We start from the raw sequence: 18340 nt of genomic DNA on the forward strand, positions 1-18340 counted from the left end.
AATAGGCACAGAATTTCCCAACATTTCATTTGAATGGTAGTTAACGTGTACAGCACTGTTTTGAGACATTGTGAAATGACAAAGAAATGCTTTCTGTTACCTTCAAAGTCCTGATTTCCCATGTCTAACAAAACCTAATGCACAGGAGGAGAAAAGGCTTCTGGCCATACTTCACATAGGGCAATGTGACTGGGTGCTGAGTACATGTATGACAACTAGGTGCTGGTGCTGAGTACATGCATGTCCCCAGCAAATGAAGATCTGTAGCATAGCCAAGAACAGAGGCTCTGGGACTGTAGAGAACTGAGTCAAAGTTCCTGCCTCAGCATTCACAAGTCAGTCATGGAGTATCCCATAAATCAGCGAGGATGCTAACAAATCTCTGTGACAGCTCTAATGTCCACACAGGTCACAACTCACTGTCTCCTGTTCTCCCCAAATGACGCCCTCAGCAATGAGAGGGAGGATCTCTTCAGGAAGAGAGCCAAAGAGTGCATGCTGGGAGACTCTCTAGATCTCCACCAGTTATATGGATGCTCCCTTGACTTAGATCACAGAGTTCTCTTCAGGAATCTCAATTCCTCCTGGAAAGCAATGCTCACTGCCACATGAGAAGCAGCAAACTAGTCACAAGTCACCTTGAGGACGGTGTGGCAAACTAACAAGGCCACATCAGCCCAGATGTGGCAGGCCACTCTTAGAGGACATCTTCCCATCACCCCAAGTAAATCATTTGCCTCCAGATAAGGAGCAGGCTGCAAGGCGAGAACAGCACACTCAGAGTTGGAGCTCTGTCTTGCCTTTTGAAGCATGACCTTGGACAGGTTCTTAAAGACTTAATATTCATTTATTCAACAAATATTTACAGAGTGTCTTTCAGGTCCCCACTCTCAAAGAATTTATATTCTAATGGAAGAAGAAAGACATCACGTAACAAACGGGCAAAGAGGAGGGAGGAAGAGGTTTTCAGACAGTGGCAAAGGACTTAGAATTAAGACAGTGATGGAACAGATTACACTCAACTGTGGAGTCATTTCAGAAAGGTCACACCGGAGACAAAGAAACCCCATAACTTCCCAGTTCTCAACATCCATATTATTTCCCTACAAAAAAAAAAAAAAAACAACAACAACTGAGCAGGGAGGAAATGACAGCCTCTCGCAGCTCCAGGATGGCAGGGCATCACGCCTGTTAGAGACACGTCATCTCTGTGGACATGCACAGCCCCTACATCAGACCACACCTGCACTTGGCTAAGCCAGTCAAACGTGACTCTTAGCTTTGGAGCCATTTTGAAGTCAACTATTTACAAGGACCTACATACGGCTTTGCATATTGACTTTCTCTAGTTCCACCTCACAAGAAGTTTGTACTTTGCTAATATCTGGCAAATGAAGGCCAGTCGGTCCCTAACAGAGGCGTTAACTGGGACTCGCATGTGTCAAAGCAGGCAGTCACGTGACTTCATAACAAGATAGTGTTATCTTAACCTAAATCTTTGCAGCAATGTCTTACACCACCAAATTTAGGTGTCTGAAAAGTAAAAAGGCAAAACTCTTAAGCTACATGGTCTCCTTTACATAAAAATGTGGGAAAACCTGAGGTGCTGAGGTATGGAAGTTTTCAAAGGAAACATCAGTATTTTGACCCACATTTTTCATGCGCCAGTTAACTAGAAAATTACAAAAGCTGAAAACCTCTGATAAACTGTACCAAGGGATTAATATAATACAGCTTGCCCTCCCCCTCCCATGGCACCCCACTCACACCATGCAGGCCTGCATTTCTGGGAAGGAAATTAAAGCCTCTCAAACTGCTGAAAAGTGAGGGTCTCTGAATTTTTAATTCCGTTAACTAATCATTAGGAAACTAGAAGTTGTTGTCTCTCTGTGAAGCAGTGAGGGGCAGGCGTCCCAGACGTGCTGAATCTTGCAGGCACTGGCTGGTTTCCCAGCAACACAATGATTTGTGGGGCCACTACTTTGGGCACTTTTAGGATAATTAAATATTAAGCCCCCTCTTTGATGTATGCAAAGTCCGCCTAAGAGGATTACCGGCCTGGCGCACGTGGCCCCCACGTTTTCTTTTTGTAACTGAACATTGCAGTCAGTATTATTATCTGCTCTCATCTTCAGTCTGTAAGAATGAGTCTCTATCAGCAAAGACACTGGAAACGCTTCTGAAAAGAAAGAGGTGGTAGGGAGATCGTAAGCAAGGTGAACCACTGTCCTCCCGGTATCTGGGACGCACGGATAGTGAGGACAGGGTGACAGAGGAGGTGAGCTGACCGCTGTCCACCTTGGTTCAAGGTTCTAGTTTACACACAGGGTGTCGAAAACCTCAGTGGAAGAGGCTTCCCCAGGGTCACAGACCTAGTGGTGTAAGGCTGACAGAGACACACACTGCCCACGGGGGTCCCACTCTTTCTCTAGAACTTTCCAGTGTTCTAGAGGAAGATAACACAGCCTTTGAAAAATGGTAATTGAAGAGATGATTTGAACCATGGACATAGTTAACCCAACATTCCGATCCAGATCGTATTTCCAGCCTGAAACTGCTACTTCATTTTCCAAGGAACAAGAAGTTGCTTCAACTAGAAGTAAAAATTCTTCATCAAATTCCCTTGTGCTCCGAAACAAACAAACAAACAAAACAACGCAATGCCCGGCAGATGCAGAGGAGACACAGTCCCCACAGTGTTCCTCAGAGAATACCCAGGGCACCGGTATAGCAATGCCAGCATGGGCTGTGCTCATTCCTACTACAAATATTGAAGGAACCCGACCATTACCTGTCAAGAACAGGCAAACGCTCTTATCTAAGAGGAAAGTAGACGTGAGGAGAAAATAAAAACATAAGTGAGACATGAGATAACATTCACTTGTTCCTCTGAGACTCCTGGGAGAGATTTCCAGAAGGCCTGAGCAAATATTCCTGAAATGAAGTTACTCACGGAGCTCATGGGCGACAGCAAACAGGCTACAGTCACAGCAACAAAGTAGAAACAGTGGATTAGAACCCAAGGACTAGCCTCCTGGAGAGGCAAAGCGTTATTTCAGTTGCTGTCCATCACTGAGGGAAGCCAAGGCAGGGGCTTCAAGCAGAAACCACAGAGGAGCCGATTACTGGCCTGCTTTCCAGCGTACTCTCTTATACAACACAGACCTGCCTGCCTAGGGACAGAGCTGCCCACAGTGGGCGCTGGTCTCCCACATCAATCACCAATCTTGACAATCCCTTAACTGAGCTCCCTCAGATGATTCTAGGCTGTGTCCAGTTGAAGCTAAAGGTAACCAGGATCTGTATGTTCCAGAGTTTCCATGATAGCAGGGAGACAAATGGAAGGAAGGAAGGAAGGAAGGAAGGAAGGAAGGAAGGAAGGAAGGAAGGAAGGAAGGAAAGAAGGCAGGGAGGCAAGGTAAAGAAGTTTTAACTTTGAGAATTCAAAGTTCAGTAAAGTCTGCAGTTATCAGGGAAGGTTCCAGAGTGGAGGCCTGTGGGATCCTGGAAAGGGCTGAGAAACTAAGACGTTTGTCTCTCCCCACCCACAGTGGTACAGGATAAGGAAGGCTGTGTCACAGGCAAAGCCACTGCCTTTCCATCCACACAAGCATTTCTCCCGGAAAGAGTCAAAACCCTGTTAGTCAATGTCATCAACAGCCCTGAAGATGGGCATGTGGACATGATGGGCAGGTGTTTGATAAGCCCAGTCACGTTTGGCCATGTATGAAAATCAGAATAGACTTTATTACCCAGAATCCACCACTAAGCAGCTGGTACCGGAAGTCTGTGTTACCTAGGCAGTTATTATTAGCTGGAGCTGCCCTCTCCTACCGCCGACTTGAGGAAGGATGTGCACACACGTGCTGCTTACCTGTCTCTGGGGCCACGCGGCTCTGAGGATGGCTTCTGTCCGGAAGAACACCAGGAGCTTGCTGTCTTCCTCACTCAGGTGGAAGGACTGCCCCAAGATCTGCAGCGCCTGGATCCGAGGCCTCACGGGGCAGGCATCGTCAGCACAGAAAGGCCGCAGCCACTGCAGCAGGTCCTCGGCTGACACCAGCTCCTCCCTGCGGGGTGAGACAAGGTGGGAGGGAAACTCCTGAGGCTCTGTGCGCCCCTTCTGCTAATCAAATGCCCCCACTGGGCTAAAGCCGAGATGGGTGACTTTCTTTCCTAACGAGGAAAAGAAATACGTTTTAAGTGACTTACAGCAAACCATATTGGATGGTCTTAAAACTATGTAAAATAAACGTAATTCTTAAGTAGTATTCTATTGAACTGAGCTTCATAAAGCCAAAGCTGGCAAAGGTAACCACTAACTACTAAGCTCTTAGCTAGTTTCTTTCTTTTTTTGTTTTTCTAAAATTTTCCTTCTGGTTAGATGCCACGAAATAGTGGCAATGCCTTAACCGTGTGCATGTTGTTAGGTCCAAGGGCCTCCCTCATCCTTGTCAAGGGCCGTGCTGACCTCTCCCTTTCATCCAACACGTTAGTTTATTTCTTAGGAAACCTTACCAAGCTGTGAAGCTTGTCTAAGTGCTCGCACTAACAGTGTCAGGCCCCAGGCTAGCAATCTCACAGACCGGATGATGACTAGTCGGCAACAGCTAGGCATACAAGACATGACCCGTTACATTTATGAGGACAGCAGCGGCTTTGGAGAGGTGGTCATCTCCCCAGAGCCTGTCATGTAGAGCGGTTTGACCCCCTGCCTAGGCCTCTCCATCACATCCCACTCTGATTACAATTTACATGTGTGGCTACGCAATCAATATCTAAAAATGAAATGAATGCTCAGCTACTGCACGGCCGCAGAGGCTGGAAGGAGGCAGTGAAGACGACGTTCTGCTCACCTCTCCACCCAATGCGGGGTCTATTTCCCTGTAATCTGGAAGGCCATCTCAACGAACTCACTGGCGGATGTCAGGAATAGCTAAGTGTTACCCATGGCGGACTCCCTTCCCCGAGGCTCTGAATTACGCAGGTTTGTACAACCAGATCCTTACAAAGCTCTTGGCATCAATCACCTAAACTGAGCTGCAGACCAAATCAAACGGTATGCCAATTCCTACTCTAACAAGTCCATAACACATTAAAAAACAACAAACAAAACCCTGAAATTAAGTTCTGTATTGCCACTGAACATGTCTCAGCATCTACCACAGCATACCTACCTGACACATGCTGTTTCATGACAACTTACATTAAAAATAGAATTAAAGAGAGGAAATTATAAAACGTGAAGAACTGGCTTAAACATGTCGAAATTTATGGAGCGTTTGCTAGTTTCACCAACAGCTGCCCTTCCTTCTCGGTGCTCATTAGAAACGGGACATGGAAAAGCCAGGCATGGAGACAGGCAGGCAGAGACAGGATGATTCCAGGACCCTGCTGACCTGTCCATCTACTCAAGTTGGCCAGCTCCAGGTTCAGAGAGAGAGAGAGAGAGAGAGAGACAGAGAGAGACAGAGACAGAGAGACACACAGAGAGAGACAGAGAGACAGTGAGTCAGCCTCACAGACTAAGGTGGAAGAGCTGCAGAGGAAGTTCAGTGGCAAAGAGCACTGGCTGGTCTTGCAGAGGACCTGAACTTCCAACATCAGGCAGCTTCCAGGGGATCTGATGCCCTCTTGTGGCTTCTGTAGGCACTACATGCACGCAGTTCAAATACTATACATAGATAAGCAGGCACATACATACACATACAACTAATAAATAAAATTTAAAAACATTAAGGAGGAGAGTGATTGAGGAAGACACCTGAAAAAAACTTACGACTTCCACATACATGTATATACACACACATGCATGCACATCGTACACAGAAGTCAAGACATACTTAAATCTGTAATGTACACACACACACACACACACAGACACATATGTGCAAACATGTACATGAGTGGAAACATACATATATCTAAGTATATGTACACACACAGGCATACACACCTGTACATACAACTGAAGACATGTATACCTATGTGTGTGTACACACACATACATGTATGCACACTAGTACACACAAGTGAACACATATGTATATGTATGTAAGACATACACAGGAACTGGAAAAATGTTTGTGTAAGAAAGATCGAATGTACGGGTATTTCCTGAATACTTCCTGTCTGTAGAGCTGTATCACCAGGATCATTTCAGACCTAATTGGCTCTCAGTCCCATCGTTTTCTAACACTCTGAACATCAACCAGGAATGTCACTCTCTCGCTGCTGGAATCCAGGTAACCATGAAAACAGATGCAAAGCACCTTGCACAGAATACGGCACAGAGGAAGCACTTCATGGCCACCACCCCCGCCAGAGTCATCTGCCCAAGAATTACCCCTGTCACAGCACTAGAGTTTGCGCTTGAGGGCAGACACTGAAAACTACATGGAACCAACACAGCACAAAAGGAAGATTCATGAATTGGCCTTTGTCCAAATTATTGATATGACAAAAACTGGGCAATTTGGAGGAAGAAGTGTGGCATCTGAAAAAGATCAAGGATATGCAGGATATGCGTAAGTGCAAAGACAGGAAACTGTAACTCCGGGAAAGAGAACAGGGAAAAGGCAAAGACTTCCAAGGGCGTGGACGTTCAGTGAGAGATTAACGTCCAGTGTGAGTGAAGAGAGGAGCGAGCTACGGAGGGACAAAGCCACGAACACAGGCTGCAGGGACCGTTCGGCCTGTCTCAGGTCCCAGACTAAGGATTCTTGACAGAATTCCAGGCCGTGGTTTCCTTACTTGTTGACAGACATGGATAGTGCTGCCTTCCCCACAGGGTTAAGTAGAAAAATGTAGTAAATGCAATGTATGTAACATACCTAGCACATGCCTAAGTACTTCAAATGATGGCAGATTCTGAAGCAGGAAAGCTTGAACACCACTTTTAAAGATCAGAGAAGAGGTGTAAGCTGGGCTGCCTCAGGTGGAATCAGCAGCCTGAGTGCAAATCTGGATGAAATGGGACATGGATATCAACCCCACAAGGCTCTGGGAACATCAGGGAAGGGGCAGAAAGAATGAAGAGCCAGAGGGTGAGAGGGGCGCTGTGAAGTGGTGTCCTGTAGACCTATGGCTGTTGCACACCTGAACTCACTGTGGCTAGGCTTCCTGCAGAAGGCCAACAGCAAGGCCAGTGAACACAGCAGCAGACAGCACCAACTAGATCCAGTGCGCTGAGATGTGGGGCAGGGAGGCACACAGCAAGAGTGCATAAAGATGGAGGAGAACATGGCGGTGGAGGCAGAGGCTAGTTAGCGGTGGGTGTGACCAAGATACTACATCATACAAGTGTATCAAAGTGTCAATAAATAAATAAAGGCTATTTTTAAAAAATCACATAGAAAGTTGTTTGAAGTCCATTTCTGCCAACAAATCCAAACCATAACATGAAGCTGGTGCTTTAACTTCATACTCAAATGTCAAGGTGAGTAGGATGAACTCCAATGTCAGAGAACTGGATTCATAAAGACCAAATGGAAGTTAGAGTAACCATAATCTATCTCACTATGGTGAACAATAAAAATATAAAAGATAATTAATGGAGGTTTACTATGAGTAGTGACTATCAAAATTACCCTATTCATGTATACTGTCATCAGTCTAAAGTGTAGGCAAGGAAATGCTCACCCAAGGTCACACGGTACGAAGTGGGGTCTACCTCACCACCATGAGCGATCTGCTGCCTTGCCTTGTCAATTAATACAACTGAGCCATTCTGGGACATATTACATAACACTGAAGCAGAAACTTCAGTTACTGATGAGATACAGAAAGATCATCATAACACTTTCCAAATAATTGTGTTGGACTCTGCTATTCCTAGAGCTTATTGTACAGTTAATAACATCTGACATTTTGGAGAGACATGTTCTAATTTTTAGTTGAAGTTTCAAATACATAATCAAATTATGAGAACCCATTCCTAAAACAAAAACACTGTTCCAAAGGCACCAAGTCTTGAAGAAGCTTCATCGTACATCCACCTGAACACGGGAGTCAGAACAACCACACAGACAGAAAAGGACTCTTATAAAGCAATGCCAAGGGCATGGGTCAGAGAGCCTCAGGAGTGTTTGTAAAATTCATGGTCATTCTTAGAGAGTGGCAAGTACACACACACACACACACACACACACACGCACGCACGCGCACACACACACACACACACACACACATGCACACACACAGAGCCAAACAACGGTAAAAGGAAACAGGTCAGTTTTTTGAATCCTTAACATTTTTCTGTGAGTTAGAAACTTGTCAAGATAAATAGGTGGGGGGGGGGGGTTAAAAAGCATAATGTCAGCAATGCAGAGATGCAGAAAGAGGAGGAGGGAGGTGATTCTATTTCTGTAGTCTTTGGTAAAGGAAAGAAGGCTTAATGAAAATAATAATAAAAGGAGAAAATCATTTCAAAACACATTTACTTCGTTAGAAAAATGATTAGTAAGTTATTAAATACCGAAAAGGAAAAATCTCTATGTTTTACTATTTTAAAAAATCAGGCAATTGCTTCTACCACACTGTAAAGAGCCAATCCGACACTTCATTTAAAAACAATCAACTAACAGAGACACACAGACAGTCACATAATCAGCTGTGACTCAACAGATAAGGGGTCCTCTACTTAACGACTACTTCTCCTAACATGAAAGAGCAGCAGCAGCAGCAGCAGCACACGTGTGCTAGCTGAGCGACTATTGAGGATGTGACACTCCAGGCTGAGGTGGGGTGACCATCCATGCTTCTTGGTCAGTGCTGGAGCGTAAGAAGACATTCACAAGTACAAAAGAATGCAAGGGGACGTCAACCAAAGAGCAACCAAATCAAGACAAGATTTTAGAATATGAAGGAAATAATCTTTGGTGAAATAGTTTCCAGATTCTTCATGACACAGATCTTAGGTATGGTTACTATTGCTTTGATGAAGCACCGTACCCAAAAGCAACTTAGGGAGGAAAGGATTGATTTGGCTCACACTTACACATTGTAGTCCATCACTGGAGGAGGTCAGGACAGGAACTCACACAGGGCAGGAACCTGAGACAGGAGCTGATGCAGAGGCCATGGAGGGGTGCTGCTTATTGGCTTGCCTCCCATGGCTTGCTCAGCCTGCTTTCTTATAGAACCCAGGACCACCAGCCCAGGGCTGGCCCCGCCCACACGGGCTGGGCCCTCCCCATCAATCACTAACTAAGAAAACGTCCGATCCACGGAGGCGTGTTCTTTACTGAGGTTTCCTCCTCTCAGGTAACTGAACAGCATGGCTATTCGAGGTGCTGAGTGAGAATGAGTGACAATTTAGTGCTCAGCCCACTTCAGATCTTTATACCATTCCCTTGAAGGCTCGCAGTACATCAACAAGGAGAGGTAGAAAGGAAGGAAGAGCTGAAGACAGGGAGAAGGGCTGGCAATCCATCTTCTGGGAACGACTCAACCAACGTACTGTGATCTGACAGGCCCTACGGCTGCTTACAGTGGGCCACCAACAGTGAGTCATGAGTCAGGGAGGGGCTCACGGGGCCTGGCCGTGCCTGCTTAACTACCGACTGCTGATGGATTCTGGGTGAGAGGAAGACATTTTCTTTTAGGTACCCACTTATGAGACGACCGCGATCCAACGTCTAGTTCCAAATCCACGATCACAAAGATAGCTCTGGTTAAACTCAGCAAATCACAAAACCAAAGACATGATTCTAGGGAAAACGATTTGTGTAGAAGAGGGCAGGTCAAAGGTAAGATAGTGTTACACACATGTAACAGTAGTGAAAATATACTTACACATGCATGAAATAGTCAAACGACACTTTACCACACAGTGCAAATCCTAATTACATACCAAATAACTTCTCTTCATACCGAAAGATAAATGTAGCTCTCACCCTCTATCAAAGAAGCTTCCCTTTGCAGGAGATGGAGACTGTCACAGAAACCAAAGCTTGTCAAAGTACAGAGAATGACTGAGGTACCAGTGCAAATGGACACGTCTACCACACAAAGCCTGCACCTAAGGCTCAGGGAGTATCAGGAGGCAGGGAGTGAGTAAGGGGCCTCACCCCTAGACAAAGAACTCTAGGCAACCAGACTGCTGAGACTGGGAAAGTTAGTCTTCCTCAGGTGATACAATATCAAGTTGTCAGCTCTTAAAATAGAGTCAGGAGGCTGTATTTATGTTTATGCATTTATATATATAATAATAAAAATAAAAATAAAATAAGCCATGAATTTGAGGGACTAAGAGAGGTAATAACAGGGGTTAGAGGAAGAAAAGGGAAGGGGAGAAATGATATAATTATACATCATTTAATTAAAAATGTTCTGAAAGTTTTAAAGGTTGGATGACACCAACACAATTCTGTGACCTGTGTGAAAGTTCTTGATCTAGAAACATTGAGATGGAAGTCAATCCTCAAACATGGCTGCTTGTTGACCTTTAGAGCAGCATCCCACAGCAGCTGCCAACTCCTCGTTCCTACCACTGCCCTCCTCCCCTGAAGCCAGGCTGGCAGGCTCACATATTGCTGCTCCTGGCCTGACTTCTCAGGAAGGTGGTGGTGTGCAAGCTCTCCCTGTCCCTGGCAGCAAGGGGAGGGCGGAGCAAGTTCATGAGAGTGAGGAGACAACAGGAAGGGACTCAATTCCTCACTCCAAAGAGTCCCGTCTCCAGAATGGATGGAGCCATGCGTATGTATACTTTCTGCACCATGCTGGGAGAGGAATGGATGTTTCCCAGGAAAACGTCTTATATTTACCATACTAAAAAGCCACAACTGGCAAGGAATGAAACACTGAGAACATGAATGCATGCATTCTGTACTGGTGTCGCTGTAGTGACAGAAGAAGTGTAACTTAACACACTTCCCAGTTAAGGTACAGTAAGAGAAAACTCTTAGCTTTTTAATGGTTTGGGTATACACAATCTAACCTCAGACCTTAACTTTTGATAACTGCTCGTGAGCTCTACGTGCTCTCCAATATACTTGAGGCCACAATACCTTCTGTTGGGTCTCAGAAACCTGGGACAAATGGTCACCTGAGGAACCCTTTAACATATCAGAGTGGCAAAGCTGACACTGGCCAGCTCTCCCAGCATCACTCAGTACCCTGGCCCCTCCCAGCACTTCTCGCTCTGCCCCTACCCTCAACCTCTCCCTCCCAGGGGCGGGGCTTCTGTTTCCCTTCCCTCAGCTGGTCCCTATATAATCCAGACATTTTGGCTATGCCCATCTCTTGGCCTCTTGGCCTGGGCCACCTAGGTTGGTGGTTCCTCTCTTGTTCTCCCTCCTCCTCTCATGGTCCAGTTTAGTCTGACTACTTTCTCCCTTGTATCTACAATAAAAATCTTCTCCATACTATAGGAGCAGTCATGTCCTCCTTTTATTTAATTTTTTTCATTAATCTTCCTTAACTTCACATGCCAGTGACAGCATGGTATCATCTTGCAGAGACAAGGCAAAGACACTGCTAGATGGTCCTGAGTGTGGCCTGAAGTACTCTTAGAACTACTCCTGTGGGGGAAAGGCTCTACCGTGATGCTTCACGGCCATGGCTTTCAGGAAGTCTTAATATCATGGGGCAGATGCCTGGCATTTACTCAGACTTCACAGAACCTGGATGACTGGATCTGCCTCCGAGTAAGAAGAAACCAGACTCCACTTTCTACACCTTCCGCCCTACTCTTCCATCTGGGTCTTGTCTTTGTGTTACACAGAAGATGACATCCCTAGGGTGGTATCGAACAGTTCACTAGAGGTTAGATCACCTGACAGTCTTGTTCTCTCCCCTCCCCATCTTCTGTGTATATGTATAGATAGAGCCCTTACACCCCGCAGCTGATGCTATAGTTAAACATCAGTGTACACAGACAGCCCAAAATGTTCACTAGTTTTCAAGGAAATCTTGCCTGACTACTGCACAGAAGAATTCATTAATTACTTGTTATCATCAGAATTGAATATAGGGCACCCACTGTTTTGAGAATCAGTAATATATGAGTTCATGTTTGTTGCTAAAAACACCCCTCAAATCCTCTACATGTATATAGAAGAAAGAAGCAGAAAAAAAATAAGTTAGAGCAAAGAAGAGTGAAGCCAAGCCAGGCAGAGGCAGGAAGGCTGTTGGACACAGCACCTTAAGATCTTGTTACTCAGATTTCAGTCCATGGACTGGTTGGGTCCTGAGAGCTGGCTAAAATGACAATTTCAGGGCCCATCTAGAGCTACGCAAACAGAATCTGTATGGTTATAAGCCTCCAATCCCCTGACAACTGCTAGGTCCAATGACATTTGAGAAGCCCACCATACTCAGTGTTGGCTTTGACATCAGGCAATACATAGCACATCCTCACTGGCTGATCTCAAACAGGTCCTGTAACCCCTCCAGTTTCATGGCTTCATCTGTAGGGTGGGGACAATATGCCTACCATGTGGTTGTTCACAGTGATGGAACATCATCTTTCCAAGATCTTGGCATAGAATGAAGGTGTTCATTAGGGAGGAGTGTATTTTTTTAAGTGATGATAACAGTATTTTGTTAGCTGTAGGTTTAATACATACTATTTTAGAACATCATTTTCATCGTTGGATTGATTTTCATCACAGTTATTTGTCTTGTGAGGGTCTGTATAGGATGGGGAAGGTAGTATCTACATGCCAAGATATGCACGTGGAGGTCAGAGGACCATTTGTGCACTCTGGTTCTCTTTCACCACATGGCTTCTGGTGATTGAGGACAGGCTGTGAGGCTTGAAGGCAAGCACTTTTACCCACTGGTCATTTTGTCAGTCCAGCTGTTGAATGTTTCCAAAAAGTCTTTTTTTTTGTAATCTTATGCAATAACTTAATTTTTCACATAAACTAGAGATGTATAGTTTCAAAAGATGATGTCATAGACATATATCAAAATATGGGAGAGTTTATACTCTCATAATGTAAATTTAAGGTACATGAACTGCTAACTGATCCATTACTATTTCCTATCTGCTATGTGTGTTACTCCTTCAGATGTGAGCAAAGGTCCAGGACATGATCTAAAACCCTTGGGACACTAAACCCTAACGTCTAGAGGCAGGAACGTGCAGAAACTGTAAAGGACGATGCTATGCACTGCCCTCCATAGGTTCATAATTTGAACATTAGCCTCTAGCTAGTGGGACTATTTTGGGAGGTTGGAGAAGAGAACATTTAGGGGGTGGACTCAATGGAGGAAGATGACTGGGGTCAGGCCTTGGTTTATAACCTGGTTCTGCTTCCTGACCCACCCCGCTGTGAGCAAGCAGGCTCACACTCCTGCTGCCTCAGCTATAAGATGCTCTCACCTGTGTTCTCCTCTGTGCTAAGACTGCACCCTCACACCATGAGCTACAGTAAATTCTTCCTCCTTTAAGTTGCTTCTATCAAAAATGTTGTCAGACTAGTCTAGATAGCCATATCCGGTGAGGTGGCTGAAGCTGTTAATACTGTCTGAGTGCTGTGTGCTCACAGGATCTAAAATCAGCACAGGAGAGACAGGTGCCCAGGCGAGGCCTGCTGCAGTGAGAAAGCAATTGACACCTGTTCTAGCATAAGCAAGAGTTCACACTGGTAGAGCATGGACGATGAACTGAGGCTAGCCACACAGGCGTGGGGAACGCACCTACAATCCTAGCACTTGGGAGGTACAGGCAGGAAGAACAGAAGTTAAAGGTCATCCTCGGGCATACAGTGAGGTTAAGGGCAGCCTGAGATACATTTAAACCTATCTCAAGAAAACAAAACAGAACAGAACACCTGAAAAATAACAGGCACACAACCAATAGTTACTTCACACATACTCCAATTCTTAATCTTCTCTGCACTCTCCCTGGCAGAAACATCAGGAGAGTATACATGTGTCTCAAATAGCATACAAATGTAAACGTGTGTGCTGGCTGATGATATGCATGAGCAGGGGTTAGTCACCATGGATACTCACAGGACAATGGGCATTGATTACACTGTTGGGAATGATGAAGGCTTGTACAACAAGAGGAAGAAGAAGGGCAGAGAGGGCCTGGCATAACACCTCCAGGGGCAGCAGTTGGGTCAGATCCAGAAAGGGGTGACTGGAGAGCAAAGCTGTGGAGAGGGTGGAACCCCATGTCCCTCCAGAGACTTTGCCTGCAAATACTTGGAACATGAACTCTGACTCCTTCATGGACTAGGCCAGGTACTGGGGAGTGGAAAACTAAGCAAACAGTAGCTGTGCCAACTCAAGAATACTTGCTGGGAATACAAGTTATAACATTATCTTTCTTCTATTGCTTTTTTCAAAGAAAGAAAAATCCACTGAAGCTTTCCCAAAAATCCTTTGTTATTCTGTCTCTGGAATGAAAAGGACGATCTTGTTCTGCTTCTGTAGTCTCTAAAGTCTTTTTGAATCTTGAAACAATAAATGGCCTGCTTTCCAAAGACCCAGGGTACATTCTTCAGTGGATCTGGCTAGGAATTCATGGAGGTGGGGGTAACATTGTCTTTAACTGTGAGATGGCCTCAGGTAGACAGGATTCTACAAGTTACTGGAAGTGATCTATACAGTAGCAGGGACAGCCTTTCATCTTGACAGGCCAGGATCCACAGCCAACCTTACTTGAGAAGCTGGCTGCTGCTAAGGGTCCACTCCTGGGTGCTGGCACTAGAATGGCAGCAGCTGTGTGTAACACCTAGAAGGCACCTCAGTGCACGTGGGCAGCGTCTCCTCCTGTCTACCACCCAATGCACCTGCACCGTCCAGGCAGCGTCTCCTCCTGTCTACCACCCGATGCATCTGCACCGTCCAGGCAGCGTCTCCTCCTGTCTACCACCCGATGCAGCTGTACTGTCCAGGCAGCGTCTCCTCCTGTCTACCACCCAATGCACCTGCACCGTCCAGGCAGCGTCTCCTCCTGTCTACCACCCGATGCACCTGCACTGTCCAGGCAGCGTCTCCTCCTGTCTACCACCTGATGCACCTGCACTGTCCAGGCAGCGTCTTGGCTAGAATTCCATCACCCTCTCCTCCCAATAGACTCAGCTCAGAAACTGGGCCCCTGTAACCCACTGCATTTCCCACTCTGCCCTCTCTTGTCCTCCACTCTGTGTTCAGCATGGTCCTTCCCTCTCTACAGTAGTTCCTAGGGCTATGTGTAAGCTCATCTTCTCTGCAAAACTGTGAGATCCCTGGGCTTACAAGTTACTTCTAATCCATCTATAACTCCGTAAGACTTAGTAGAGCAGGACACACAGTAATCATACAGAATAAACACGTATCTCTTTAGAATAAGGGATCTGAATTGGGCATTCCTACAGCAATTTTCTTATTTGAAGATCCACAAGCAAAAGAGGTTTAGACAACTACACAAGGTAAGAGACAGAGGAAACAGAGGGTCCTATTTGCAATACTTTCTCATATGCATTGACACAGCTTGTTCTATATCCTCTCAAACTGGGGCAAATGGAGCTCATGAAGACATACTCTCATAGCATCTGCACACTAAGCATGGACTTAGAGCCAAGCAGAGCCTGCTTCTATGGCCCCTGGCAAGTGGTGAGCTTTTATATCAATTCCTGATGGCAATAGCATACAAACCCAGACTAACCATCCTAAGAATTAAATTCACAAAAATAAGTGGGAAGTGTTACAAGTCAATAGAGTAGAATACACAAGTGGCTGTGTATCTTTATTGAAACTATATGAAACATACGTGCACTTGAATAATAATTGAGAAGAAAGGCTCATATATTTAAATTACTGGTTCCCAAGTTGGTAGAACTATTTTGGGAAGGATTAGGAGGTGTGGCCTGTTGGATGACCTATGTCACCGGGGTTGGGCTTGAGGTTTCAAACCCTCATGCCAAGCCCAGTCTAGCTCACTCTCTCCCTCTAACTTGCAGATTAGATGTAAACTCTCAGCAACTGCCCCAGCACCATGCCTGTTCGCCTGCCTGCTACCATGCTCCCTGACTAATAACCCTCTGAAACTGTAAGCAATTAAATATTCGCTTTTATAAGTTGCCATGGTCATAGTGTCTCTTCATAGCAATAATAAAGTAACTAAAACACAAGGAGAGCCCTTTTGCAGAGGTGGACTAGCTGTCCTGATCTTACCCGTTGTCCACACTGGTGTGGACTGCCCCAACAACACCTTCCAGGACCTGGAGAGGGTCACGTGGCCCACAGAATTCAGCACTACTGCCACTGTGATGAGAAAGAAAATAACTGAGTCAGAAGAGGTCACTCAAGCCTCAAAAATACAGTTTCTGTTGACCACTCAGGTGAATCCAGTTGGATTGTGGTGTGGTGTTCACTCACTGCTCTGTGCTCAGACTGAAGCGCTGAGGATGGAAAAGTTGGCCTCCCTTAAGGAGCTCAAGGTTTAAGTCATGAGCACATTTCTACCAGGAGAACAACACAACCTGCTTTGTCATTCAAAAGCAACTGAACGTTACAGCATTAAATACAGTAATGTTCTAATTCCATTAGCTTCATGCTCTAAAACTCAGTATTTACACGGAAAACCCCTTTATCCATACATTTTTACATGTAGGCGTTTATCGCAAAGAATCGTTGGTTTGGTCTGAGGCCCCTGGTCTCAGCTACACCATCAACACTGGGCCCTCACCAGGACTCCTCCTGGACATTCCATTGCTGCCCTGTGTTGCGGAGATCCTGCAGCCCTGGGTCTGCAGAACTGACATTCCTCGCACCCCATCCCTCCCTACCCCTCTACCTGCCCACCCACCCCCCACACTCCAGCAGATCACAGATGGGCTTCCATGATGAGATTTTTCCCTTTCTTCTTTTTTTTCTTTTTTCTCTTGAATTTTATTTTTTTGGAGGGGGGGAATGAGTGGGATTGAGGCATGATGTGAAAGCCACAAAGAATAAAAAAAAAATAAGTTAAAGAAAAGAAACAAACAAAAAACACTATTTACTCACTGTCTAGAACTCTTGCGAATTCCCAATATGCAACAGAGGAAAAAGAAACTTCATGCACATTTCCAGACTACTGTTGGATTTAAACCACCTACTGGACTCAGTTCCTCCCAGGTCTTTGTCCCTCTGTGCCCCCACCCACTGGCCTAAATTGAGGTCCATGCAGGGGCCTCACCCAACAGTGCTGGCCTCTCCATGCTCCTGAGCCTACTATCCCTGCACGTTTTAAATCCACATTGGTCAGAGGTCTTCCGTGCACTGCCATTAGAACCAGTTTGACCAAAGAGACGTGATCTGAGCCATGTCTCCAGTAGGAGAGATGCCATCCAGGCACTCGGTTCTCTAAACGTTTATTTTGTAAGCTTTATCTGGTTAAGAAACTATAATTATAAATGAAAAGATACCAAATATGGCAAATGCATATCTGTTATCATTTGGAAATGAGTGGTTCTTATAAGCCACAGCAGAGAAATCACAACATACTAATAGAACAAAGCTTTATTAATGTGAAATTTGTTATTTCTAAAGTGGAGGGCTGCTGCATTTTGTCTTCTCTGCATAAAATTACTAGGTAGCTCAGAGCATTAATGTGAAAACTGGATGAGGCTGGGGTAATTAAACTGATAAAGGCTCATTTGATTTCAGTTTAGCTTCAGAAAACTGACATGCATTTAATCAAAAAGTTCCTCAAGAGCAATACAAAATTACAAAGAATGCTTAAAAGGAGAATAAATTAAATACAACTAAATCTCTTAGCCTAATTACATTATTCACAGAGAGCACATGATGCCTCATTATTCCCTTAGCTTCCCTTCTCTCCTCTCCAGCCCTCTGGCTTGCTGTGCACTAATGTGCCTCTGTGGGGACAGGAAGCCAGACCATCTCCACTGCCAAGCCTCCACCACTCATGGCAGGTAAACGATGGCCTAACACAGTGAGCCGACGCCCAACTCTCCCTGGATCAGTCGTGACTTGAGTTCATCAAAAGAACTGCTTGGGCACCAATTCCCACTGCCTCTAAGAAGAAGAAAAAGAAAAGGCAGGGGCTGAGCAGCCACACTGAAGCCACAGGGCAATCTGGCTCTTGGCTACCCGCTTCACATGCCGTTTGTCTTTTCTCTTGCTTCTTGATAATGTGAAGAGGTGAAGGAGTCCAGCCAGGAACTGGCTTCATGGTATGTTATACATAAAATACCAATGAGGACACATGCTCCTGGTTCTCCATTCTCAAGACATTTTAGGTCTTAAGAGTCTGAACACTCTAGATGTAATCCCTCAGGCTTGTAAAACATTGAGAATATGATATACCTCTACATCTCTGAGGATAGTTTAGCTTCATAATGACTATGGGGTAGGTATTACTACTGGTGAAATATTATCTTAGGTCTTCTGTAAT

General features: G+C 45.2%; 1 protein-coding gene and 1 non-coding gene across 6 annotated transcripts in view; both read right to left on the reverse strand.

The window, feature by feature from the left end:
- The window catches only part of Nbas (NBAS subunit of NRZ tethering complex), a 281500-nt gene that overhangs the window by 31531 nt on the left and 231629 nt on the right, over window positions 1-18340 (reverse strand). For all 5 annotated transcript variants that reach the window (XM_052745880.1, XM_052745878.1, XM_052745879.1 and 2 more), the window contains exons 47-48: window positions 16117-16206; window positions 3875-4070 (exon numbers count right to left, since the gene is read on the reverse strand). In XM_052745880.1, coding sequence (XP_052601840.1) covers window positions 3875-4070; window positions 16117-16206 — 286 coding nt within the window. The remainder of the gene's footprint in view (window positions 1-3874; window positions 4071-16116; window positions 16207-18340) is intronic.
- LOC128116150 (U6atac minor spliceosomal RNA) lies at window positions 4365-4491 on the reverse strand. Its single transcript, XR_008220405.1, has one exon. It is a non-coding gene; the product is annotated as a U6atac minor spliceosomal RNA (small nuclear RNA).

This window comes from Peromyscus californicus, unplaced genomic scaffold (assembly GCF_007827085.1).
Source record: "Peromyscus californicus insignis strain IS unplaced genomic scaffold, ASM782708v3 Scaffold_1__1_contigs__length_55948999, whole genome shotgun sequence".
NCBI lineage: Eukaryota > Metazoa > Chordata > Mammalia > Rodentia > Cricetidae > Peromyscus > Peromyscus californicus.